Consider the following 27,923-nt stretch of genomic DNA (forward strand, 5'->3'; position numbering starts at 1 on the left):
CACTAGCATTTAGCACATCTTTAACTCAGTATGCTTCAGTAAGTTCACCCATGCATTACATGAATGTAATTACAAAAACATTAAATTATTTCTGCTGAACTCTAATCCCTCTCTGAAGGCTGAGAACCTTCTCCGTATACACAGCTATCAGACTTTCATATCAAAACATCAGAAGACCCCTTTCCTTGAGGTAAAGCAAAGAATAATTTTCATGCTTGCTACTACATTGCACAAAATTATATATGTGGAACACATTGTACATTCAGTAAATTATGCAGAGGACATTTAAAAGCAAGACCCTTCACTTCATTTTACAATATAAATGGCTGGAGGAACCTATAATAACAAGTTTTCTACACATACTCAGTGGTGCTGTGGAGAAAACCTAGACAGATCACAGACAGCTTCCCTCTGCCACTTAGCACAAACTCCACCATCAAAGGTACTAATGGTGATGGGCAGTCTTAAATACTAATGGAGGAAATGAAGAACACGTTTAAGAAGAAATCCAAATGCTCATGAAATATCTTACCTAAAGAAGTTATATATTCTCCTTTTAAACCATTTTCAGAAATACTTACTTTAAAGATTTCAATTGCAGGAACAATAAAAGCACAGAAAGTGGTAGAAATACAAGTTTATTTTGAATTCTCGAAACAGCTGTGTCACTTGCATTATTTCCCATACCTCTTTTCCTGTCCTCATGTAACCTCTAGTCATATTACTCCCTCTTAATGTTTTCTTCGGCTCTCGGTACAGCAGAATTATACTGTCTTGTAAATGGTGAGACAGCTCTGGAAAAGTGTGACACTTTCTCCTTAATCCATTTGGTTCGCAAGATGCTTAACCAGAGGCACTAGCCCATGTTTCCCCATGGCTGTGGCTGCAGTGGGAGGCACTCACCCCTTCAGCCCTCCTGTTAGATCCCCATGAGGACAGGCAATCCCCAGAGACGCTGTATCAGAAGTGACATGCCCTAGAGACGTAAGGGGCTTTTCTGCACTCATTTTACAGAAACCGTAACACCTCAACGAACAAATGGCAGCACATTTGGGTTAACTTGAGACACCAATTCCCTCAAACACCTGCCCAACCCTTCCTGCAAAAGCCACACACTTTTGCATCTATGGCAAACTGATAGAAGTGGAGGTGCACTAAAACATGAACTTGTAGGCTTAAACCCAGATTTAGCTCACCAAATGAACAGATCTCTGCTAACCTGCCAGAATATGAACTAGCTTATATAAATCTCTTGCTGCCCATTCTCTTAGTCATCTTGCAGCACAAAGCAAAAGGGAAAGAGAAGACAGGGACACTAATGCCTTGCACCATAATTTATGATTAATTCCTTCAATTCAGTATCCCTAATCTGTATGGATAACTATGTCACTAAAATCAATGTAGCTCCTAGAGTGGACATACCAATTTACTCCAGATAATGGCACGAGTATGGTGGTTAAAATTGCCTCAGTTCCAAAATACTTCAAGATCAAACACAATATATGCAGTTCTGAGTTTTATACCTGAATGAAACTTGCCCTGTATTCTTCCCAAAATACTGCAATATAGATGGTTTCAGATCAAAAGACAAAACTCAAGAAAAGTGAACATCCTCAAGTGTTTTGAAGTTAAGGGATAACAAGATTCTTAAATGACTCTGAACAGTAAAGGGACTTCACTTCCAGCAGACTATGACTTTGAATATTATGCATTCCTGCCATTAATCTCTTCTACTGAATACCAAGTCTCTTAATTGAAACTCCTGAATTAAGGTTTGTACAGTGACCTTCTTTGCCCTAAAAACTGCAGCCATGGTCCAATGTATAATATAAATGTATCATAACTGCATCACCTCCTACACAGATCAGACAAATTAATAGTTTAATTATTTCAACATGCTTCCTTAGGATGATTACAAAATTACTTGATCAATTTGGGACAGTGCAAGCTTCTTTGCAATAGATTGAGAATGCAAATACAAACCACTTCAGGTTTCCATTCACATTCCACTTTCAACATGCCAGCGGTCCACATTAAAACTCCTCCTCCTGAAAACCCAAAGAAATCTCTTTTGCTTAATTTTTTTGGTGCCCTCATTTCTCCTGCTATAATTGAAGGAAAAAAAAAAAACCCCACAGGTAGCAGCAGCCAGATAGATTTCAGATTAACTGTTCTATCTCCAAAAATTCAGGAGCACATTTTTATTATAGCATTATTTATCAGACAAACTCAGTTTTGAAACCAGCTGTCAAGCCTATGAAGCAATTTTAATCATTGCTGCAGATGGGACTGTAACAAAAATATTTGCATTTGAAACAAGTTGAAAAATAACTACAAAAAGTATTGAGGACAAGACCAGTGAGTATCAGCAGTGTTCAGTAAGATAAGAAATTTCAAAGGTTGTAACAATGAATGTAGAACAACATATTGAGGTACATAAAATATTAAGATGAGCCACAGTTTAGCACGACTCACATAAGGCTATAAAAATGCTGTTACAGCAACAGCCCACAGCTAGCAATAAACTGTAATGTCCTCACTTGGAGAGGATCCTACTTTACTACAAGAAAATCTAGTTTGCCTACAGTGACCTTTACATTTATCTGAAGCAATTTTAATGTAGTTCACCAAAGGCTGACCCATTTCCTCTCTAACCCTTACCAGAATAGACCATGTAAATTCTGTTTGCAGGGAACAGCATGACTGCTTTCAGCTGCTCCAAAACAGATCACACAGCTTCTGTTCAGTGTAATACTCAAACCGAAAATCCTAATGGAAATAATGGGCACTCACTTCTTCAGTGAAACTTAAGAATCATTTGTGTTCACCTCACACCTAAAGCACATAACAATTGAGCTCTGATTGCTTACAAAATATTTAACAAACACACACTGATGGAAAAGTTAATTTAGTTGCACAACTCTTAAGAGGCATTACATCTTGCCAAACCCACAGATGAATTTACATTTACTTTCTAGTTCTACACCTTTTCCTGTTAAACAGGACTGGGGCTTCTTGCAGCTAAATTCATGCTGCATCTGTGCTTCATCAATTCCAAGAAGAACCATGAGTTTTGCTTCGTTCACAAACCACCTTGATCACAAGCTAAAAGCACAAGAGAAATCAAATAGTTCCTTCAACCTTGGGATTAAAAAACCTGACTCCCAATAATCTTTTCCCATACAGACTCTCTGATGTCTCAGCTGTACCCACAGAGTACCTTTATCTTCACATAGGCACTAATTTAAATCCCATTTCTCCACCTCAGAAGTTATTTTCACAAAGCCCTAGCTAGAAGCACTGATTTTGAGAGCTCTGCTTTATTAATGAGTGTGACTGAAATTTGGATTGAAGAGGTGAAAGTATTTGGAAGAGAGTAGCACATGACAAATCTCACTGCTTTACTTGAAGAATTTACATATTCAAAAAAGAGACTTATCATGGTTCTTGGGACACACAAAGGAGGAAGCAAAACAAAGCAACACAATTAAGTAAAAATTATTAAAAACTTGGCAAGAGACTATGGTAGATTATGAAGTCACTGATAAACCTCTGTTACACAGAAGTTTATGTTTCCCTCATTCCTAGGTAACAAGATGAGGAAATTGCCTCAAGCTGCACCAGGGGAAGTTTAGAAAAATTTTATATTAGGAAAAATTTCTTCATTACAAAGAAAAAAATTAGGAAAGAATGGTCAGGTATTGAACCAAACTGCCCAGAGAAGTGGTCGAAGCACTGGTGAAAGTGTTCAAAAACCATGTGGATGTGGCACCTGAGGACAGGGTTTAGTGGTGAATGTGGCAGTGCTGCAGTAACAGACTCTGCCTCAGAGGTCTTTCCAAACTTAACCATTCTATGAGCAGAAAATGAAGCTGTGCCTAGACTATTTAAACTCCCTGTCATTAAAAAGCCATCACTAAGAGGAGGACAAAGCATCCAGTTCCACATCCACACCTAGTTATGTCCTTTGGCACTATCTGCTGGACCACCAGGCATGCAAAGCCATCCTTGCCATCCTATATCAACCAGCACTGCAGGGCATAAGAGCTACCTGTATTTACTTGCCACACCTGATGCAGAAACAAGACATGGAAAAGTTGGGAGGGTGTGTTTCAAATGTTCCTGGTTGTTAGAAAGGGTTAAGGTAATAATAACTAGAGTTTGTGAAGACAAACTGAGAAATAAGAAGAGGAGAGATTGAGAGGAAAGTTACTGTCTTTACAAACAATTCTATGGGTGAAGGTGTGGACGCTAACATCTTTGAAAAGGGGCTCAATGTCTCTGCTAACTGTGGGCAGCAGGTTCCTTGCAGAGCCCTGACAGCTCAGCTACTGAACCAAACAAGTGGGGTCTGCACAAGCCTGAGTTTCTGAACTTTGGGGTAAAATAGTAGGTTCAAGGGGGGAATATGTGGTCGGCAGTTTGGGAAGGCTGTACCTTCCTAGTGCCTCAGACAATGGGGAAAGGAAGGGGGCAAGGGAGTTGAGGATGTAAGGAGGCTGCACCCTCCAAAACCTCTAGAAAAAGCCATGGGTGTGTGCCCTGGTGGACACATTTTTTTTCTCTCTCTCTTTATTCGAATGAAGTTGCAGGACTCCTCTGTCTCCTTTGTGGACATAAGCCTCTGGCATTTGTGGATTTTCCTGACACAAAGAAGAACCTCCTTACTGCGCAGGGCACCGAGCACTGGAACAGTCTGACAGAGAGTGTGGAGTCTCCCTCACCAGGGATATTGAAGAACCATCTGGATGCAATCCTATGCCCTGTGCTCTGGATGACCCAGCTTGAGCAGGGAGGTTGGACCAGATGACCACGTCTGTAATTCTGTCCTATACAATACAAAGTATTTCAGGAATGATGGAATTTTATCACCTATTATACTGCTGATCCCCCTAAAAATTAAGACCAGGCTAACTTGCAGTAATGACATCTGACTCTTCTGAAACTGCTGCTGATCTCAGAAGGCACAACATAAAAATACTATCAGTCTACCCATATTAAACAGTGAAAAAGTGTTCAGTACAGAGCAATAGCATACAGTCAGAAAGATGCTGACATGAACTACATTTAACAAGGCTCTAACACAAATGAATTGGTCAGCCAGAAATGAGATTTGGAGCAATTTATCATGAGAGGGAGCAATTCTTGCAATCCCATTGCTGCCATTTACTGATATGCTTGCCCTTTTCAGAAGTATGACTTCATTAATTAATTGCCAAGGTGCCAAACCACATGACCTGTCAAATCATGGTAATACACTAAAGCACCACAGTCATTATCAAAAGAATCAGAGTGCCCAGCAACTATCAAACTGCAAACTATTCTTAAATTGCCACGTGAACTCACAATTAAAAAAAAAAACCATTCTGCTTTGAAGGAGCTTTACCACCCAAAGTGAAAAATTTTACTCTGGGGCTGTTCTGAAACTACTCACCTCTTTAGGATCTTAAGTTTCTAGAAAGCACAAGTTCTTAATTTTCTACATCAAATATTAGACACTGTAAAAAGTATTTTCCTGCATCCCACTCAAACAGGTGTCCTTTAACAGACAGCTTCTGAAATAACTTGTGTAGAAAAATAAGAGAGCAGCTCTGAGGAGTGGTCAGATTTTTAATGGACAAAATTTCAATATTTTCCTCTGTAGTGAATTCCTCTGAGCAGTGTACTAGCATAAGTAATATCATTACTGTATGATGACAATTACAGAAAAATATGCCTACACCTCATGCTGCTGAGGGCTACTCTAGAAGCCTCTGGAACTAAATTACTTTATGTAGACACAAAATATTAAAATTTGAAGACAAATGACAGGTCAAATAAATAGTGAAGACTTTGACAGAACACAGATATGTGTTTGGAATATCTTGGGCAATGTTTCCACTGTATGCAGCATTAATACTCAAAAAAAAATACTTGTGCCACTGGAGTATACCTCGTTCTCTGAAACATTCTGAATTGCACCAACAGAAGTTGTTATATTTACACCAGGCAAATTTGGATGCTTAGCAACACCAGAAAACTTGTTCTAGCAAACAATTAGCAGCTGGGCAAATAAAACCTCTCTTTGAAAGTTTTCTCACTTAGAAAAACATAGAAAAAATACCCACAGGGAAAAAAAAGGTGGTATCAGCAAAAGATGAGGAGAAATGAAGCACTAAACCTTTCCCTCCCCCCATCCTCCCCATCCCCAGAAAAGCACAAAGAAAAAGATGAAAGGAAATCTATTTCAAGTCTATTTCAGCTGGGAAATCTACCAGCAGGTATCTGTGCAGGTAACATAGCCTCTAAAAGATGTTATCAGCCTTTGGAAAAAACCCCCAAACAAAACCCCATCACAATCCTCCTTGCTCCCATTAATAAGTGAAACAAGAGAGAAGCTACATACACCAGTCCATACCAAATATATCACAAGATACCAAAGATTTCAGGAAAAAAAATGAACTGTTTCCAGCTGGTTGCTTGGAACATCTTGCTTCCATCAAGTCTCTCCACTACCAGACTTTATATCTGCACAGCCTAACAGAATGGAGCTTTTCTATTTTGTTACTCAGCCTTCCCTCTTTACAGTGCTACAATAAAAAAAAAAAAAAGGTTTTTGGGGTCGCTATGCTAGCATAAGGAATTACATAAAACAGTAAATCTAGGAACTTCTTTTGCAGGAGAACTACCCATAGTTTCCCTGCTCGATGGCTACAGCAGCACTTGTTGATTCCTGGTTTGCAGCAGGAAAGCTTTAGAGGAGGAAACACACACGGCCCTGGATGCTCAGCTGCACACGCTGCGAGGGCTTTGGGCCTTAGAGAGTCTACCACTACTGGAAAAGCACAAACAGACAGGAAAACCTAACTAAGCTTGGGACAAAAGTTTTGATTCATCTTTCCCCCACTCTCCCTTTCTCAACAAGGCGTTGAGAAACAAGGAAACAAGGAAATTTCTTCCTGCAGCCCGCTGCTCGGTCACAAACACGTCCAGCCGCCGCGACACGGCAGCGGCACTCCTCGGAGCCCCAGCGCCTGGTCCCCGGGGCTCGGGGCGGGCTCCATCACCTTTCCCCGGCCAAAGGGCCGCACGGGGAGGGGAGGGGAGGGAGGCCCGGCCGGAGCGGGGCCCCCCCTCGGCCCCACGGCCCGCCCGAGGCGCGGAGGCGGTGTCGGGACCCCGTCCGGCAGATGGCGGCCCCGCGGCGGGGCAGGGGCGGCGGGCACGTCTGTTCCCCCCAGGGCTTACCAGCTCTTCCTCGCCGCCTGAGCTCGGGTCGGGGTAGGTTCAGCGACCCGGAACATGAACCCGGCGCCTCCCCCGGCCGCTCCCCGAGGAGGCTGGCGCCGCTTCGCAGAGACTGGGCGAGGGGAGGCGGGCGGGGGCCGAGGGCGGGAGGGCTCGGGCCGGGCGGGGAGGGCGCGGGCGGCCGGCGCTGCTCCTCAGTCCCCCATGATGAGAGTCCGGAAGCAGCCGCAACACCGGAGGAAGCCGGACGCGACCACCTCGCCTCTTCCCTTCCCTGGCCCGGCCGCTGCCCAGGGGCGCCGCGCTCCCTCCAGCACCCTCGGCTCGGATCGGGTGCAGCCCCGCGGAGCGTCCGCTGCCCCCGGAGCCCTGCCCGTGCCGCGTCGCGGGGCCGCCGGCAGCAGCGACACCCCCGCGCTCGAGCGCACTGGGACGGTCCCGTTGCCATGGCGGCAGCGTCTTGCGGGCGGGAGGAGCGAGCCAGCATGGCCGCGCTGGCCCGGCTTCAGGAGAGGCTGGCGGGACTCCGAGAGGAGTATTTCCTTACGAACAGGTACTCGGTCCGTGCCGGTGGTGGGGCGGGATGCACCGCCTTATGCCGGGCTGGGGCGGACGGGCCCCGCTCTCCGCCGGCAACGCGATGGAGGCCGCCCCCCTGGAAACTGTCCGGTTCTGGGCTCCTGAGTACGAGGGAGACGCGGAGCTCCTGCAGAAGGTCCAGTGGAAGGCTATGAAGATGATTAAGGAACTGGAGCACCCCTCTTACGGGGAAAAGCTGAGGGAGCTGGGCCTGTTGAGCCTTGAAAAAAGACGAGTGAAAGAGAACCTCGTCAGTGTCTCTAAGTATGTGAGGGGAAAGCGTGACGACGATGAACCAGGCTCTTCTCGGCGGTGCCAAGCAATAGGACAAATGGCAATGGGTAGAGACTGGATATACTGCAAGTTGAATCTAAATATGAGTAACAACTTTATTGTGCAGGTGACCAAGCACTGGGACAGGTTGACCACAGAGAGTGTGGAGTCTTCCTCACTGGAAATACTGAAGAACGGTCTGGACACAATCCTGTGCCCTGTGCCCTGGGGTGACCCTGTTTGAGCAGGGGGTTTGGACCAGATGACCCACTGTGGTCCCTCCCAGCCTGACCCTCTCTGTGATTATAAGATTCTGTGAAACTATTTCGCTTTAAAATCCCTCCCGAGAGCACCAACCCATCGCCTTTTCCCCAATATTTCCACAGCGATCTGATGAGACCTGGTGGCCGCAGCGCAGCTTCTTTAAGGTGGCCCGTTTATACACAGAAAACACTGAGTGTCCCACTCTTCCCCGCCCCACGATAATTTTGAAGGAAAAGGAGCCTCTGTAAAATCCTGAAACCCGCCGAGCCTCGCAAGTTCTGCCCTCTCCCTCCTCGGGAGGCGAGCTCCTTTCCCCGGTCCCGCCTCTGGAGCCTCCCGCCTCTGTCCCGCCCTAGAGGTGCTGCTGTTCCCTGAGCATCCCTGGAGATGCGGGCCCAGCGCTGAGTCCCTGCTCTCTTGGCTCACATCTGTGACTGCGCCTGGACGTTTGTCCTCTTGCAAAGACACTACTTATTTTTTAATATTTAAATATATATATAAAATTTTTTTTTAAGTTAATAGAAAGAGATCAGATCAGATCTGTTACCCTTGTCCTCACCAACCGGGATGGTTTCTGCCGAGTTTTCTGACTCCCAGAATGGTGGTGGCCAACTTTTCCCAGACCAGGTTTTTGGAAATTGAAAGTTGTAAGACTTACTTAAATATTGCAGAGATTTGTCCCATAAATCCTTTTATTCAGCTGCACTGTTCCTGTATGTGTAATGAAAAAGCTCAAACATAAAAAACCACCAAACAGGTTTAGCACAGTTCTGTTTTTTTTCTTCACTAATTAATGAATCATTTATTTTTGAATCTAATTAAAACATCATTAGCATGAATAACAAAGCTCCTGAACATCACTGAAAGTTACAGAGATCAAGTCCTGCCTGCATGTACAGTGTTGTGTTTTTCTGCTCTTTGCCTGAACTTTCACTCATAGTCTTGTGGCTGTACACACAGCAGTTCACTAAACAAATGTCAGTTGCAGGAGGCTATGCTTGTTTTTCACATGTTTCAGGTTAGAAAGAGCAGTCTGAGCCAGACTTGGAAATCCATTGGAGGGCAGCATGCTTGTTGTTTGGGGATTTCTTTTTTGGCAGAGCTCTCCAAAAATGAATTGTTTCCCTTTTAAGAATGGGCTATGATCTGTTAGTTTCAGAAAATTCAGATTTGCAACTGGGAATGCAAATGAGAGCATTCAAAGAGTCCAGCAGAGCAACAAGTCTTAGTAATGTTTTTCTGATTTTAATAACATTCCTGTTGTGCTTTATGCACAACTCTGTTTATGTGAGATGTATAAGGTGTCCTAAGCTGGCTATTTAGGGAAAGCACCTTTCTAGGGAAGAACTTCCCCAATGATGCCACAGTGCAAGAGCACCATGAGCCTGCATTTTGAGAAATACCCTTAGCATAACGATAAGATTATACAAGTTCCATTAATTCATTCTTTTAAGTGTTACACAATTTTATAACTCTACTCATTCAAGAACCTACTTTTATTTACTGTAGTATCTGTATGTCAGGTGCTTGAGTAGGCCTTTTAAACTTTCAGTACAGCCTTTGTGAAGTATCTGTGACTCTCAAGAGCTTAATTCAAGCAGTATGACAACTGGGCAATCTGATCAAAAGGGCAGATAGCTGCTTGAGAAACTTCCACCTCAAAACACTTCTGCTGGCAAGGCAGCTGGGAGTGTTTGTGGAACTATCCTGTGAGAAAAACAACTCTGTTGTTGGTTTGCTTCAATAAACTTTACAAGGACGTCTCTCTCGTCCTGGCCAGGCAAGACTGAATGGCAACTAGGAAAAATCTATCAGGGAGTAAGAGAGGAGAAGGCTTCTGCTCTTTCAGAAGACTCTTGTCACTGCCAAGTGGGTAGGACTGGGTTTGGAGCTGGCACCTCTGACGTGGCCAGTCCCATATCCCCCTCATTTCCAAGCTGTAATTGTGGCTGCCTGTCCAGGCCCAAATCGCTCATAGCCTTTTGATCAAAATAATTTTCCTCTAAGGAAAAGTATTCTGCAGGTGTCTGCTTCTTGTTGAAGACTAGGAAGCTGCACAGGAAAGGAACAAGAAAACTCTCTTAGTTTTGAAAACTATTCATTTTTAGGTAAAGAAGCTTGTTTCCCAGAGTTTTCAGGCACTGAGAATGTCTGAAGCAGATCAGACAGTGAAAATTTGTGCCCATTTAATGTGATTGAGAGCCCATGCTGCACTAGATGATATAAAATGAGTGGAGCTAATGTTTCTTGATCTCTGGTAGTAAATCTGCAATTCATTTCATTTTCTGACATATAATGAGGATAATCCTAATTTATCAGATAAGCAAAAATCTTGTTGGATTTACTGAGGCAATTAATGTTGACATGAAACTTTGTTAGGAGAGCTAATTAAGAAAACTAACTAATAGTAACCTAAACATTATTTTTTGTCAGGTAACAAATTAAAGAATTTGGTGACTATGTTCCTAATAAAAATGGGAAAGAATAAAAATCAATGAAAATTAAAATTTAATTTTAAGTTCAAAGACTTGTCAGACTGACATTTTGAAACAAACTAAAGAAGAATAAAAGCTAGAGGCAATCTCATAGCTGAGTTCTACCCCTCAGCATTGAAACTCATAATGGTAACAATTTCTTTCTGAACTCTCTGAAAAGTCTCCTCCAGACTGACAATACGTTTCTTTAATCTCTTTTAGTTTCATAGTCTTCCTTACATGACTTTTAGCTTTGTCACAAACACTGTAGATTCACAATTTTATACAATTATGTGATTTTTATTGTAACTCAGGCCTAATTGTCATTAAAGCATTATCCACACATATCACCTACAATGGAAGAAGTCCATGTTACATGCTGACATGTATTTAAGTATTGTATGGGAATAAGAAATGCCCATTCCCAAAACTTACATCCTCTACAAGCTGCAATATTCTTTGTTACCTGCATACTATGCAACTAATGTAAATTAAATTTTTCTGCACTAGCAAAGATGTAGAATTAAAAGTGAAAAACCTGGTGAAAATGATCCCAAGCTGCAACAATAAAATATATTTAGAATAATATTTTTGCTTTGGTTCTACATTTCCATGCTGAGAAATATTACTACTTTTATATTTTTTCAGAGCTATAGATGAAGACAGAATAATAAAGTACAAAGCTGCTGTCAGGATCCAGCGCTGGTTTCGAGCATGCCGTGTCCGAGCCTATCTGAGGTAGTATATCAAGCCTATTGTAATCCATGTTTCAGCACTGAATTTTTCCTCAAAATTTCTCATGGTATTACTTGATTTTAATAAAATTGGAGCATTTTGGAAAAGAAAAAAAGCAATAACTGTTACCCAGTTTTTCAACAGAACTAAATATATGCTGTGTCATTGTAAGAAATAACAATTTTTTGGCTTTTAGAACTGTATACAATTAAAAAGTCATGATGCTAGAAAGCACGGAAATTATCTTCAGAATAGATACACAGAATTGTTTAAGAAATCTTGTTATAAGTGGGAGAAAAAGACGTAACTAGATGTCCCCTGGATATGCTGTTTCAGAGACATTTCATGTAGAAACATGGAATATCCTGAGTTGCAATGGCCCACAAGTGTCTTCAAAGTCCAACTCACGGCCCTGCACAGGACAGTCCCAAGAGTCATACCATGTGCATGAGAACAGTGTCCAAATGCTTTTTGAACTCCGGCAGAATTGGGCTGTGACTGCTTCTCTGGGAAGCCTTTCCAGTGCCCAACCACCATCTGAGTGAAAAACTTTTTCTAATATCCAACATAAATCTTCCCAACGCAGCTTCAGGCCACTCCCTCCTTGTCACTGGTCACCTGAGAGAATCAGTGCCTGCCTCTCTGCTTCCCCTTGTTGGGAAGGTGTGAACTGCACTGGTCTCTCCTCAGTCTCCTTCAGGCTGAACAGAAGTGACCTTCAAGGCCCTTCACCAGCATTGTTCTGGGAAATGCTGTATCAACACTGGACTTGATCTTGGAGGTAGTTTCCAACCTTAGTGATTCCATGATTTTATAACATTGTTAGAAATTTCCTGGAAATTGTGGTTGGTCCATTCTCCCAGAAAGCCTTCTTCCTTTTTTATGTTATAAGCCAAGCTGGCCAAACTCATCTGCTCAAACTTCTGTATTTTCATAAAACAGGGCGGTTGAGGGAGAGGGATTGTTACACCTTCTAGTGTGACCTCTTGCCTGTTGGAATTAATTGTACATCATCCAGACCTACTGTATGAAACCTAAAGAATTATTAGCTTAAATAACATTTGCTACTTAATGGTCAATATTTCCCCCATAGGAACATAGGCTGCAGTCATTATGTACACTTAGAAGAAATGTACTTAAGCTGCATCAGAGGAGGTTCAGATGAGATATTAGAAAAAAAATTCAATAAAAGAATTATTAGGCATTGGAATGAGTTGCATGGGAAGATGGCGGAGTCACCATCTCCTGAAGTTCAAGATGTATCTGTATGTGGCACTTGGGAATATGATTTAGGACTGATTATGGTGCTGTTGGGTGGACAATTGGACGAGATCATGTTGAAGGTTTCTTCCAACCTTGATTGATTCTATAATTCTTTGATTGTCTCTGGCTTACTTAGGACCACAGGCTCAATGTTGCCAATTCTCAGTGTTCTGAATTATCCAAAGACCGCCTTCACTGAGTGCAGTGCAGGATTATAAGTTTGATGTCCATAGTTAGGTGGTATGAATGATCCCTTGTACAGCTTTTTCCATTTCCCAAAGTAATGATTCAATAATTTTCTGCAAAAGTTTATGCGACATCAATTATGAACTTTTTAGTTGCAACATATATGTCCATATAAAAATTAATTCATTAAGGACAAAGTAAACATTCACAATTAAGCTAGGCGTAATTTTATAAATCATAAAGGTGTCTAAAAGTGAAAAAGTATCTAAAAATTCAAGTGTCAGTAGGTTTTGTCAAATAGTTAAAAATGGTATATGGTATAATGAAATAGTATAATGGTATAATGGTATGTGAAAATGTTGCGTGTGACAGAAAAAATTCCGAACTGGTCAGATTTGTTGGTTAAAACCATGAAAATGAAACAATTTATTATGCAAATTAAATTTGTAAGGCTTTTTCATTGATCTTTTCTAATAGTATACAGGTAAGTTTACAGTAACCCATGTTTTCCAAAAACAAAAGTATGTGTGTATGAATAAATATATGTATATAACGGTCTGTGTGTGTCTGTGTGTGTGTGCAAATGTATATATGTATATGTATATATATACATGTATATGCATAAAGTATGCTTGTAGTGGTCATTTGTATGATGCATAATACACTTTATGTTATTTTTATTATCATGAAATTTTAATGGGTCTTAAGTCTGAAAAACTAATTACTTTGTTAATATGTTTCATTTTAGATATCTGAGCAAAATGGCGACTTTGATACAGAAGTGGTGGAGAGGTTATCTAAGAAGAAAAAGCTTCAAAGAAGTAGTGGAGGTAGAAAAGTACTTTTTAAAATTTTGTTTGGTTTTTTGTAGAATAAATATGAATAATTCATTTGCTCATCGTGAAATTAAAAAGCTGAAACTCCATCTTTTATACACACAGACACACTCTTAACTGTACTGCAATGAAAAGCATCATTAATTTCAGCAAGCCTACACTTAAAAATCAAGATAAGTCAGTGTTTAAGTGTTTGCAGCCCTGGAGTGTTGGTCCCCAAACCAGCAATGAGATCTGCTCATGCAGAAGTCTGCCCACATGATACTAATTGCAGGATTGGAGATTTACAAGATGCTGCTTCTGTTTTTTTTTCTTCTTTTTCCTTTTTTTTTTTTTCTTTTTTTTTCTGGCAGAACTTTTAATTTTGAAAATAAAATAAGCCAATGTGTCTACACATTGCTATTTTATGTTTTGGTGGTTTAAATTTCTTACTTAATGAACCTAGAAGTATTTGAGGTCTTGCCTTAAGGCACAAAGCAGATTGTAGTTGGTCTAATTCCTGTGATGGGCCTGAAGAGAGTGAATGTGTGTGATAGCACACAATCTAAAACCTCTGCTATAAGGTTTAGGGGACTAAGAAGAAAATAATTTAACATAAAGTATGTGATTTACTTCACTAATTTATCAATTTATTCTAATGTTTTACAATACTGTTAAACTTGTTAGTCATTTATTCTTGATTAATTTTGTTAAATTGCTGCTTTTAAGTCAAAACAGATGATTAAAGAAGTAAAAAAAGAGCTAAAATAAACCATATATTTCCAACCAAAGTTCATACACCCTACTAAATTATGTTTTCAAGTATCAGGATGCGCTTACCTGAAAGTTCATTTATTTTTTCCCCTAGTCTATCAATAATCTATGTAAAAATTTTCTCTCTTTCAACTTACTAGCTGGCTTAACTGATAAATGATGAGCCATCCTTTCAGTCTGTGGTTTTCACTCATCTTCTAAAAGTAATTCTTGAATACAGAGCAGGTAGCTGCATGGTTGCATTGGGTTCTGTTTTGAAAAAAGTAGGACTTCAGCTGAATATTATTCCTGAGTACAAGGAAGGTTTGTTTAATCTAGGAAAGTTTCTGTAGAAGAGAGACATGATAATCTATATTAAAATTTGTTAATGAAAAGAAAGGATCTGTGCAGTCACTGGGACAAGGGAAGGAAGAAATCAACATGATCAGACAATTTGCCTGTAATTCACAGACCTGAGAGAGCTAACATCATAAAGCTCTCCTCAGCTTTCTGTTCTTGAATATAATTCTGAAAAGTAAAATTGTCTTTAATCAATAAAGACTTATGAATATTTAGTTCTTCAAAAAGACATAACTGAAATTCTTGTCAAATCTGAAGTCTATGGAACAATGTAGGACAAAAAATTCTGCAACTTAATACACACATTCTAAATCAGATGATGAATTCATCCAGTTTCTGGATTCCAGTACTTATCCAGTGCTAGCTAGGGCTCTAGAGGAAGAGAATCTCATTAGAAAGCTTACAAATTTTACAGCAATCAGCACAGGAAATGATCTTTTCCTCTTAAACACTACATTTTGTTTTGTTTTGCCATCACTTTGATTGGAGAAGACTAAATAGAACAGCTTAATTGGAAGCCAACCTGAGAACCACACAAGTATGAGATAATTCTACTCCCTTTGGACTGCTGTATTCCGTGTGTTTTGGGGCGGACTTAAATATAAAGTGTGAGTTAATACCTTATATTTGTTATTTTGCTATCTTTATTCAATTAACGGAATATGTAAAAAGCAAAATCTCAGCAGCTTAATATAATTTTCAAGTTAAAAGATCAGGCAATGTTTGCAATGAACTCTTGCTAGTAACTGTTGAAATGACTCCTGACTATGAAAGACAATGATGCCTTTGGCATGACAGTTCCTTAAATACAATGGTCACTTTAAAATTTGTCTGCTGATAATGATTGGATTGGTTTCTGCTGCCAGCAAACAAGGCAAAGCATATGCACAAAATACCCATGATTGCTTGATAATAAATCATTTTAATGATTATATTCAAAATTGTGAAATGTGAATGGTACTGGTGCGGAAAATAACAAAGGCTGAGGTTCATCAGATTGGCTGTCCATATGTGCATCACCACTAGTATTTCATTTGCTTCTCCTCCAGAGCCTCTTCCTTTGATTGCTAAGAGAAATATTTGGTAAAAAACCTAAAAAATCATGCAGGTATTGATGGCATTTATATGATTAAAGTTATGTGCCTTTCTATTCTAAATAAAAGTGATTTGATATAAAGCTTTGTTTCCTAATTAATCTCAAGCTAAAATTAAGAAATGCTCTCCTACAGTTTTCTTAACAACTTGGTTACATTGATTGTGTTGAATTCTGAAAGTTTGCATGACCTGCAGGAAGGTATGAATTTTAGAACCAGGCAAACACCAGAACATGAAACACACTATGCATCATTGTTTCTTTATTACTGTTTTCTCAATGCCAAGGAATTATTTGCTAAAGCAAGGGGAATTGTAATATTTCATTATTATATGAAGCTGGAATGCATGATGGCCGTATTTTCAGTTTACTTTGGAAGGAGATGCAGTTGAGAAAAGTGAATATTTTATGTTATGTAGTTTGGCACCACCCTAAGTGATTTACCTTCAAGTCAATAACCAGTTTTAAATAGTTCCAGTCCAATAGGAATTAGGCAAATACCTATTTGCTCTACAACCCCTCCAAAATACACCATGATCACATTCACAATTTAGACCATGTGTTGCTTCCTTCTCTCAACCTCGATCTCATTCTCAAACTCAATCAGATCCCTGGTTCCTCAAGTTCTTTGAATTTGTCATTTTGTATTAACTCTTTAAAGAAGACACCATCATTTGTAGATGATCCCCAAGCATGTTTTTAAATACACTATGAGAAAGTATACAAAAGTTTGTGCATCCAAGGCTTCAAATATGTTTTGAAAACCTACACTTAAGGTAAGCTGGTAGGAAGGCCTGTATACTAATGTCAGAATTCACGACAAAGACATCCTGGCTCAGAAGTAGAGATGGTACATGGATGATTTGGGAAAGTAATTATTTCCAGAGAGTCAACGAGGCAGTGTCACGTTTGAATTGGCACTTAGTGAAAAATGAGGGGCAATCCATAGGGCATGGGCTGAACTGCATGAAATTCCACTTAAAAATAAGAAAAGTGTCTTCTGGACAAGCAGGCCCCAGTTCTGGAAAGAATCTTCTGCTTATTAGGAGAGCACATAAATGTAGACTTGTGTTGAAGCACTAAATTATGACACTAAATTATGACACATTGTTTTTGTGAATAGCAATGAACACCTTCTCTATCATTTGTAATAGTAGAACTTTCCAATCAGGATTAGAAAACAAAGGGCAAATACATTTGCAAAAGAACCTAGATGTTGACACAGCCTTTGACTTTTGGTGCAAGAATAAAGTTGAAGGACAGTTGCATGAGCAGTTCTGCATTGGAAAGACTTGTGATTTAGAGCAAGAGTTGAGTAAAAGCAGGAATGTGTAACTTCCTTCTTGTTTTGGGTGACCCTCTTAAGTGGTGGTAGGGTAAGGCCTGGATTCCTCACACCTTAGTGTGAGGAATTTGGGGTGTGCAAGATCAAACCTTGGTTGCCCCTGACTGTTTTTGTAAGTAGTAGGGGGAGTTCTTCAATACTTGGCCAAGCTCAGAGTCAAAGTGGTCCCACATTGTCTCTCAGTATGAATGATATAAAGAGCATTAATGATGTAAGGTGTCCAATTTATTTATTATGTTCTTCAGTGAAATGGTATGCATTCAGACCTAAGTGCTCGCAGCTTTCAAATATGAGAAGAATAAACAAAAAGGTGTAAAATTGTTTCTTTTAATCACTGATGGACAGAAATCTGATGAATGTTTTTAAGCTTGGGAACATTTTAAGCTTCCATTAAAATGTATTTTATCTATTTGGTAGTGTGGTAACTCTTACGTTCCCTTCCAAAGAAAGAAAAGATGAGCTGCAACCCAAAATTGCATCAATTTAATCAAGCAGTTTAGGGGTATACTTAAGTCAGGCAAGCATTATTTCAGTCCATTATTAGCTATCTACAGTTAGTATCACTCAGTAAATACCTATGGAGAATAAAGGGGAGAGAGACAGTCCATTATTTATTCTAATTTGTACATTTGGGGTAGATTTTCCTTTGAATACATACATATATATATATATGGATATATTTATGTGTATATATGCACATCCACATGCACATGTGAAACTTCTTTGAACTTTAACAATTCTGCAATTTTCTTTCATATAAGAAATATCTTTTGTACTGTTTCCATTATTAGTAGATTGGTATGATATTAAAGTGAGCATTTAAAATGCACCTTAATTAAACTGCAGGAATTATGCCTTGCTTAATGTAATGAAGAAAGAGAATTTAAAATGAAGTAGCATCATTGTGTTCATTTGTAAATAACATATTGCAGCCAACTGTTTCTTAATTGCCCAGACTGTTGATAAATAATCCAGTCCTGCTGCTCTCCACAGACAATTTGCTTTGGATCAGACTAGGCAATTCAAATAACACTAATTACAGTGAAACCCTTTTATAGTGAATTCCTGTTTGCCATGGGGGAGAAAATCACTATATCAGGGGAAAGCACTTTTGCCTTTGATTTGTGTCTAAAACATGAGAAACACATAAAAGCTGCATGTTGTGCTAAATAAAGGACATACTCTTGCATTCAAAGTACTTATATTTTACTTTTTATGATACAATTGTGAATTATGTTCATTTTGCATTTGTAATTAGAGGGCGGAACAGATGTGAAAGCTTAGTTTAAAGTGATGTATCCATTAAAATAACCTATGCTGCCAAGTGATTGCTTAGTATAATAGGGGATTCGTTCACTATGAGAGGAATTCTACTTTATTGGAAGGAAACCAGGACTTCAGGAATTGTTTTCTATATCAGGGGATTCACTGTAACATGGTATCATTGTATTTATGATTTTATGATGTTGAAATGCATATTAAATGAAACAAAATTCCTAACGATTACTCGGGAGGCAGCTAAGTACATAACATTTAGTACAGATGGTTGGAAAGCACAATTTTGCTCCATCACTGCATCCGTATCCTTGAACGATTTCGACTGAAGACAGCATTTCTCTGAATTTTTCATTAAACCAGACATCTTGAAATATGAATTCCTTTTATGTTTCTGTGAGTTTTGGCTAAAAGAACCCCAGTGAATAAATCATACAATACTACATGTCACCAGCACTTGTGAATATTTCTGCTTTGTTATTCTACTCTCAGTAGAGCACCATTGATTATCAAACTCAGCGGAGAGCATTTTATGATCATATATCTCCATTAGCTCCTAGTTTGACTACCATAGATTTTTCTGGTTAAGCCTGCATTATGTATTAGGAAGCCTATCTCTTCAATACAAAGTTTTATTTTATTCTCTCTTAGCCTAGAACTCTTATTATGTATTATGTATAAAGATTCTTATCTTTTATATGTAAAAATAGCAGGACTGTCTTTGTGTAACTGAAATATGTGCCATCTTTTTTTTTTTTTTTTATTCACAGAGAGCATATTTTATTAAGAAGGAGAAATTCTACAATGAAATGGCTGTCAGGGTAAATATTTCTTCACTTGTTAAACAAATGAAAAGTCAATTGTGCTCCGAATTTGCTTTTAATAAAATGAGCAAAGCAGAATGATATACACTTGATTGATATGCTGATGGCAACAGCAGGAAATAGTACATAGTTAAAAATTAAAGTTTCACTGAGTCGTCCGGGTTGTATTTGAAAACTGTAGCTGAATTTGAGGTACATCAGTGTGTCTTTGCCCCATTTAAATGCCCATTGGACCTTATCATGTATGATACCAATAAAACCCTCCAACATTCTATCTGCCAGTGTTCTTACAAATGTAAGAACATTTGTTCTGCAAAAGTAGATATGTATTTGCAATTCTGAAAAACTACAGGGCTTTTAAGCTTGTTGATGTGGCTGTGCTTTTTCTCTTGTTAGTGTATGGCATTTGCTGTATTGGATCTCAAGAGTTAGAGAGCACAGGACAATTTTATTGCTTAAACACCGAGGTGGAACTGAACTCATTGATGATATTAAGAGTGAATTTTGCTAGATGAAGAAGTGTATAAACAGACCTTGAACTTCAATGAATCTACAGCAAATTATGTTTGTTGTGGGCAGAACTGCAAAACATATTTAACTAGAAACAAGCTTTTTTTCCTGAACTTTGAAACTGCGCTTGAACAAATATGTAAAATAAATATTGGGAAAACATAAAATAATTTTTGTGATTAAGTCTTTTTATGTTGCTTCTTTTTTTCATTTTGTGATATACAAGTGCTTTACTTCAGAAGCCTGTATCTTTTTAAGCCAGGCACCTTACCTTTTGAATTCTACCAAATGCAGGAATATGATGACAATGGAGATTAACCCAGGGATTAACACAGGGAAACTCGTGTAGAGTAAGAAGATTCTTGGGATGGATTTTAATTTTGTGGCCTCTCTGAGTCCAGAATGACTCATAGTTAAGAGACCTGTACTCATCAGGTGTTTTACTTAGTTCTAGTTCTCTCAAATGCACAAAGTAGAATCTTACATTTGGTACATGTTAAAGAACTGAAGGTATTTAACAGCAGTTTAATACCTCACAAATGTACCTTTTTGTTGTTGTTATAGTTCATTCCTTACTTAGCTAGTTTGAAAGTATTCCTCAGTGGATAAGTGCTATTTACTCATGCAGCTGAGATGAGTGAGAAAATGTAAGATGTAAGCCAGCTCTTAAAAGTTGCCTCTGTACTTCCAGAAGATATTTGAAGACCAAATTTCAGAGCTAATTATGTATTCTAGTCAAACGGAGTTTTGCATTTGGTCTTTCATTTTTAAAAGAAATTGAATGTGTTCCCATTCATTTGTAATGGAAATATAATGTTGAATCATTAGGTGATATAAATCTTCAAAGTACCATTTTTTCAGTCGTGTCCTTTTCTTTAATGGAAATTTAAATCAATAGAAAACAATAGAACAGATCTTTATTTAGTTGCAAATGTCAGAATCTGATTTTCCTCTATCTAAATCTAGTGCAGCCATTTCTGCAGAGGAAACATTAAATGGTACCAGTCTGAAACACTGAATGCTTTTGTGTTTTTTTCTGTCCTGTGTTTCTTGAAGAGCTAATCAAGGTCCAATAGGAAATCAGGCCTGTTGTATTTCTGCACAGATCATGTGTGCTCAAACTTCAGGCTTCCTAAGCCAACAGTTCCTTATGTTCACTCATCATGAGCTTGATTCATGATTAATATAACTCAGTGTTCTAAAAATATAACTGCGCATGTTTTTCTATTTAAGCACTTTGTTTTGTCTCATGGTGTTATTGATATTTATTTCAGTTTATAGTCACTCTTTAGAAAGGCAGTTTCAATTTTGGTATTTGAAGTATCGAGGGCATACACATGCTCATAGTTTTGAAGCCTGTCTACATGTCTTGTCTTTCTGGGTTGCATTTGGTTGTAATCAGAGCTATCAGTTTAACCTTTTAAAATTAAATCAGAGATCTTGTTTAAATTGGTTTCAGTTTCAAGGCAAAATATGATTCTCTCTGTTAGAAGATTTAAGGTTCCTGTAAATTTTCAGCAACAAAAGTAATCCTACGGCAAAAAAAAAATTCCACGAGCAGATGGCTTTTGATATATCAAGGTTTTGCCATTTGTTTTAGTGCTTAAAATAAACATTATTTATAAGACCACTTACATTTTGATGTTACTTAATGAGGAATATGCATCATTGATTTGACTAGCTTAAGAGGTCATTTAGAACTTGCCCGTTAACAAGCTGTAATCTGCTGAGCACACAATGACTTTGTTTAAAATTATCTGTTCAGTGCTGATCAATGACAATAATTGTTTTGTACCAATCACTGTTGAAACTTGCTAATTACTTTGAAGGGCATACACACACTTGTCTCTTCTTTTTCAAGAATTTTTTAAACGTTCACTTTGGAATTAAAAAGAAATGCCGTCATAACATTATACTTCTTTATAAAAGCAAACATTTAGAACTTTCAAATTGAAAATATGAGCGTCATCAGAAGGTTTTTTAAAAATGGTCTTTTCTAAAAAGATTAATCTTCAGTTTTGGGATTACTGACAAACAGTATTAGGGAAACAGAAATCAGGCATAAAATAATCTGATACACAATGTAGTTTTTCTTACTTAGGTTTCATTCAGTTGAAATCAGTGAGTTCATTCCAAACAGAGAGTGGTGTAAATAAAGGTAGAGTGCAGCATTTAATTGGTACACTGAGCCCATTGGAGGTAATTATAGCTTTATACTATTTGAGCCTTTTGTCTTTCAGTTTGAGTTTTGATCCTTTAACCCAGAAATATCCAATTTTGCATTTATAACTGTGAGGTGAAGACTGTCAGAAAGAGTTTCAAAGGGACCATAATCCTGCATTAATGAGCACATGGCTATAAGGGAGCCAAGTTGCTCTTGTTGAGAAATTTTGAAGCCAAACAGAAAAATAAAGCTAAGATCCTTATTCACATGCAAAGGATTTTGCTTAATCCCAGATCTCTGAAGGCATACTCATTCTCTGCTCTTTCTCTATTCCTTTTTAACCCAATATGCTTGTGTATGAGAAAGTAGTGTTGCAAAGAATATGAAATTTACTATCACCTAGTGCAAAGCAGCATGTCCAGAACCTTTCTTGTTCCCAGAACTCTTATTTGTTCATATTATAACAATATGAACATGTTATAATACGTGTTCACATTATAACATGTTATAATAACATCTTATAATATGAACAATATGTTCATATTATAGCAATATGAATATATAACAATAGAGGTCCAAACCCCTTTCACTTAAAAAAAAAAAATCCCAAAAAAGCCCAAAAACCAAAACTATAAAAACCCAAAACCAAACCAAACCAAAACAAAAAAACAAAACCAAAAAAACCAGAAAACCCCAGAAACAAAATGAAACAGAACAACAAAAAACCTCCAAACCAAACAAAGCCAATCATTAACAAATAACAACACATAGTTAAAAAAAACCCCAACTTTTGGAATTGCTTTTAAGTCTTATTTGGGAAGGGAGGAAATTCCATGCTGATGCACAAAGGGGAAATAGAAGAACATTTTAACACTGGAAGTTAATATTTTGTTATTCTTAATAACTAACATATAAAGAATTACTGAGAGCTTTTCTGTAATTCTTTTTCTCTTGTTAAATCTCGCATAAAAGGATAATTATAACTGTACCCCAAGGTGCCATCAATTGAGGCCAAATGTTGGTTTTTACTTTGAAGAATAGTGTTTGGGGGTTTGAGAATGCAAAATGGTGCCAAAGTATGAAATTTTCAGCCCTGCCATTTTAGATGGCTTTGGTAAAAGTCTGGAGGTGGAAAAATTGCATGCTTTTGTCAGTTGTCACAGTGGTACAGGATTGGACTGTGCTGGAACTGGTAGGAGCAGAGAGAGTTTTGCCTGTTACTGAAGAGCACTCCCAAGACTTGATGATAAATATTCTGAAATTACTGAGTGCAATGGTTACTGATAATCTGGGCAATTGGCAGCTTTTTTTAATTTGCCTTCTTCCTGAATCAAACACAAAACCCATGACATTGTTTTCCTTCCCCTTTTTATTTTTTTTAAAAAGGCGCATATTTAGAAAGAGGTAGGCTAAGAAAAAAAGCAAAATAGCAAAAACATGGGTTTCACTCCACTTAAAAAGTCGTCCCTTGGTTCTGGAAAGAGAAAGGTTGATGTAAAAAAAACTGTTCCTTATAGATACAACGAATTGTATAATTTCTTGAAAAGTCTGGTAGCTAGGGGCTCACAGGAAAAGGAGAGCTTAGTACATTGCAACATTTTACTTTTCTATGCATTTAAATAAGGGGATGCAGATGATACTTGCTTCTGGATAGTAAAACCTCCAACGTCTTGCTTTTTAAATGTAGATTCTGCCTTTCAGCTGCTATGTCTTTTAAGATTTCAAAGCTATAAAGGTCAAAGAGATGGATATTGTGGCAAATGAATCTACTGCAGACTAGAAGATAGAAATTGAGATATTAAAGTAGAAAAATATTGAGAAAAAAGGAGACAAAATGCAATGAAGTAAAGAATATTTTGCCGGAAAATAAATAATAAACTCAAGGATGGATTTAAATATGGAGGAGCTAGACCCTGAGAAGAGAGGAAAAGATGGTTAGTCTGTTTTTCAGATGTAGACATCCAGAGTACACTGACCTCTTATGGCGAGGAGAATCAGGAGCAAGAGCAACCCTCAGCATGGCTGAATAGAGCAAGTTACATCTTTCAGCTCTGCATGTCGTGGCACAGAGATAAATATAACTCAACAAATGGCAGTCCTGCTAGCTTTTTATCTAATTACAGAATAACAGAATCATTTAGGTTGTGAAAGGCCTCTAAAGTCATTGAGTCCAACCCTTTGACTGATCACCACCTTGTCAGCTATACCATGGCACTAAGTGCCACATTCATTTTTTTCTCAAACGCTTTCAGGGATGGTGGCTCCACCACCTCCCTGGGCAGCCCATTCCAATGCTTAATTGTCTATTCTGAATGCTCACTTTGCCATGCCAAAAAGCAGATAGCTGTTAAACAGGTAATGATTTCAGAAGCATCATGATTAGAATTTTCAAGTATCAGAAGTTTTAAAAACATTTAAACCTTCAGTTTAAATCTGTTCTTGGGGAAAGTTGGGTAGACTTAGTATTTTTTTTCTCCTCTTTTATTTTTTCTTTGTCTTTTTTTTTTTTTCAAATGATGCTTTTCAAAATGCACCAAAATATTAACCCTTTTTGTTGGAGGATGTTGCCTAATTTCTATTCATAATGCAACTTTATAACTAGCTACAGATAAAGAGCTTTTTTTCTCCAGGTTAGGCTTTCTCTAGGTTAGGCTTTTTCTGTTATGCAAGAGAATAGTATTTCTTGAGAAGAATGAAACTAATGTGGAACAAATAGAAAGGAATAATTTTACATTGGAGATGAAAGAACTGCAATTTATAAATGAACTTTCCAGAAAGTCTGATTCATTGAGTTCCTGGGAAGGCTTTTATACTGTTTCGACCTTTGTAGAGCACAAACGTGAAGTGTAGCAGTAGATGTTGGTAAAGGGGTGACTCAGTGCTACAATATGTTACAACCTACACTAATTTCTTCATTGAAATTTATCGGTGTTTCTACCTGGTATCACTTTTAAGGAAAGAGGTACTTGGGATCTAGTACATATATCTGATATGCATGCAAAATTTTGATTTGAAGTATACTAAGAAAGTATTTATTTCCTCCAGATCCAGAAAACATGGCGAGGCTATTACGTTCGGAAGTATATCCATAATTTTTATGCACTGAAGAAATACCTGGATGCTGTTTCTGTGAATAACGAGCTTGTCAGGTAAAGATAAAAGCTCCATGTGGTAAAGCATTCATTTACTATTCTTTTATTTGCAGAAAGTTTGTGGCACTAAATAAACTATTTCTTTAAGTGTAGGTTCCCCTCCATTATCAAATATATTTATCAATTATCATTCTCTTTATCCTATGCCTATTCATGTTGCACCACATTCTGTTCTCATTTACACTGTTATGAATTCAGAATAATTTATTTGAATTCATTAGGTGTGTTCTGGGTTTATTCTAGTTTAAGAAAAATAGATTTGGCTCTTCATCTATGCTCAGAACTTGTAGGTTATTACACCTTAAATAGGGTTTGTTGAACTAGATGTTTTTCCCCCCAGTATACATGAGCTAACCAAAATTTTCTTTTTATACTTTGTTTTGAATATGGATTATTGACAATGAATGCAAGGGAAAATTTGGATTTCAGTTTCATGCGCAAGCCATGCTAAGAATATTAATTGGGAAAGATACTGGTGTGGATACAATAAAGCAGATCTTTTTCATAGTTACAGAAGAGAACCAATAGCTTGTCAGGTTTCTGTCTAGAACTTTTCTTACTCTGTGTTCTTACTCTATTTCTTCTATACATCTGTTGTCTTTCCCTTTACTTAATCTGAAACCTCTCTAAAACAGAGGTAATTATTTCCCTCTAGTGAATTTGATATCCTGATCCATGACCATTACTCAGGTAACAGTGGAAACAAACAGATGAAATGCTGGGTGACCAAGATCATTACTCTCTCAGTGTAAATGAAAGCTGTTGGACAAAATCCATGCAGGGTTTGCCATTCAGAACATCTCAGACAAATCTTTGCTTTCTCAAGCACAGAAATATAAGGGAGTCTAGTAAACGAGTATTTCTAGAAATCTTGTCTAATCACATGGCAAAGACTGCTACATAGAGCAGCATATGCAAGTTATACATGAAAAAAACCAGGATTGCCAAGCTTCTTTTATGGTGTTTAATAAGTATATTATTCTTCCAAAGTACAGCTGGTACTACATCCTCTTTTTCATAACATTATTTCTTGTGCATTACATTGTCACCTATAATGAACCATACTGATAGTCACCAACCTCTAATCTCTCATTATTATTCCTTTAAGTGTATTCTGTGCAGAAAGTTAGGTCACAACTCAGCAAAGCCAGACTTAAACATTCTATAATATCTTCAATGGTGTCTTGATCTGAAATCCTTGAAATATTTGCTCTTCTTGAAAAGGTAGAATCCTAGGAAGACTAGACTAAATCTTGGAAAATAAGTGAAGCCATAGCTTCTCTGGTTTAAAATCCGTATCACTGGATGAACTGCAAAAACAGAATCTGCTTCTCTGTTCATAATCCTTCTATCACTCTTCATTCCCTGCCTAAACCTAAACCATGGCTCATAACTTGTTATTTAGATGGACCTTTGATGTGTGCCAACAAAACAAGATAGCAAGTGGTATTCCTGCTTCACTGTGAACATGGACTGGTTGGAGCTTTGTATTTTTTTTCCCCACACCCACTATAGATGTCTTCTGGGTATACCTTACTTTGGAAGACTACAAAAATATTTGGTTTTCAGTACTTTGGCATGTTGATCAAATTCCCTAGTATTTAGTTTAGGTTAAAAACCATCGAAAACCATAAAGCTTACGCACTGCGTAGATATTTTAACCAAGAAATACTTTTGTGCTCTTTAACAGGTAAGATGAGCAGTATGACTTCAGGTACATCAAAATATGTCAAAGTTGGTCTGTGTGAGCTCTTATCTGGCAACTGATATATTGATATTTTGCTAATTTGAGCCCTATACTCCAGAGTTCACAGAAATATGTGTCTTTCAGGTGAAAAAAAATCCATCTTTTCAGTTTAAAAAAGTTAAAAATTAATTGTTGAGCTAATTTGGACAAATGGATCTTATTATTGTTTCAATTTTTAAAACACATGAGTTGCCAAGTGCAATCAAGAATCGCTGCAGTAATCCCTTTACTGGGGTACATTTGAAAACTAACATGTATATCACCTTCAACATTCTTCTTATGAAACCTAACAGATGTTTAGTGAGGATTAGGTGTAGGCCCTCAGCCAAACAGATTTTTCCTGTCATTGGGCTAAGTTGCTGCCAACTACTTTGGCCCCAAGGTGGCCCACTGTGTTTCTTATGTGGAATGTCGAGCCAAGTGGAGGAAAGATTCTCCTCATATTTTCATTAGCCATCACATTGTGTGTGGACAAGTATAACCTCACTGTTCATAAACATTTTTGCAGATAAAAATTATTAGAACTGTGCATTGTAAAAAACACAAAGAATTGTCAAAAATAGAAGGAATGTATTTATGAAATTACTGGGTTTTATTAAAACATCAACATTATGGAAATTTACTTGTTGATGGACAGAGAGATTGATACACTTGTGCACTCAGATTAGACTGCCTTTGAGTGTTTCACATCTCCAGAACTCCATAAAGCAGCACAATGTGGAACATGACATAATGCCCATGAATACATGAAACTGGCCCCTGTCTCTCACACAAAGAAAGCATATTTTTAATTTCAAAAATTTGTTTACAATTTGTTCTTTCCAGAATTATAATGTAATTTTTAGTTGAACTACACTGTACAGTTCTCTGTCTTATCTATTCTA

At 38.0% G+C, this 27,923-nt stretch overlaps 2 protein-coding genes across 2 annotated transcripts in view; one reads left to right on the top strand and one right to left on the bottom strand.

Annotated features, from left to right (window-relative positions):
* The window catches only part of GPATCH2 (G-patch domain containing 2), a 119,228-nt gene extending 111,865 nt beyond the window's left edge, over nucleotides 1-7,363 (bottom strand). The window contains exon 1 of the mRNA XM_063152217.1: nucleotides 7,228-7,363. Coding sequence (XP_063008287.1) covers nucleotides 7,228-7,283 — 56 coding nt within the window. The 5' untranslated portion in view covers nucleotides 7,284-7,363. The remainder of the gene's footprint in view (nucleotides 1-7,227) is intronic.
* A 310-nt stretch (nucleotides 7,364-7,673) lies between these two features.
* SPATA17 (spermatogenesis associated 17) overlaps nucleotides 7,674-27,923 on the top strand; it is an 86,986-nt gene continuing 66,736 nt past the window's right edge. Inside the window, exons 1-5 of the mRNA XM_063152219.1 lie at nucleotides 7,674-7,780; nucleotides 11,466-11,555; nucleotides 13,750-13,831; nucleotides 19,413-19,463; nucleotides 25,186-25,289. Of these exons, the coding sequence (XP_063008289.1) occupies nucleotides 7,674-7,780; nucleotides 11,466-11,555; nucleotides 13,750-13,831; nucleotides 19,413-19,463; nucleotides 25,186-25,289 (434 nt within the window). The remainder of the gene's footprint in view (nucleotides 7,781-11,465; nucleotides 11,556-13,749; nucleotides 13,832-19,412; nucleotides 19,464-25,185; nucleotides 25,290-27,923) is intronic.

The sequence above is a fragment of the Melospiza melodia genome, chromosome 3 (genome assembly GCF_035770615.1).
Source record: "Melospiza melodia melodia isolate bMelMel2 chromosome 3, bMelMel2.pri, whole genome shotgun sequence".
In the NCBI taxonomy this organism is placed as follows: Eukaryota; Metazoa; Chordata; class Aves; order Passeriformes; family Passerellidae; genus Melospiza; species Melospiza melodia.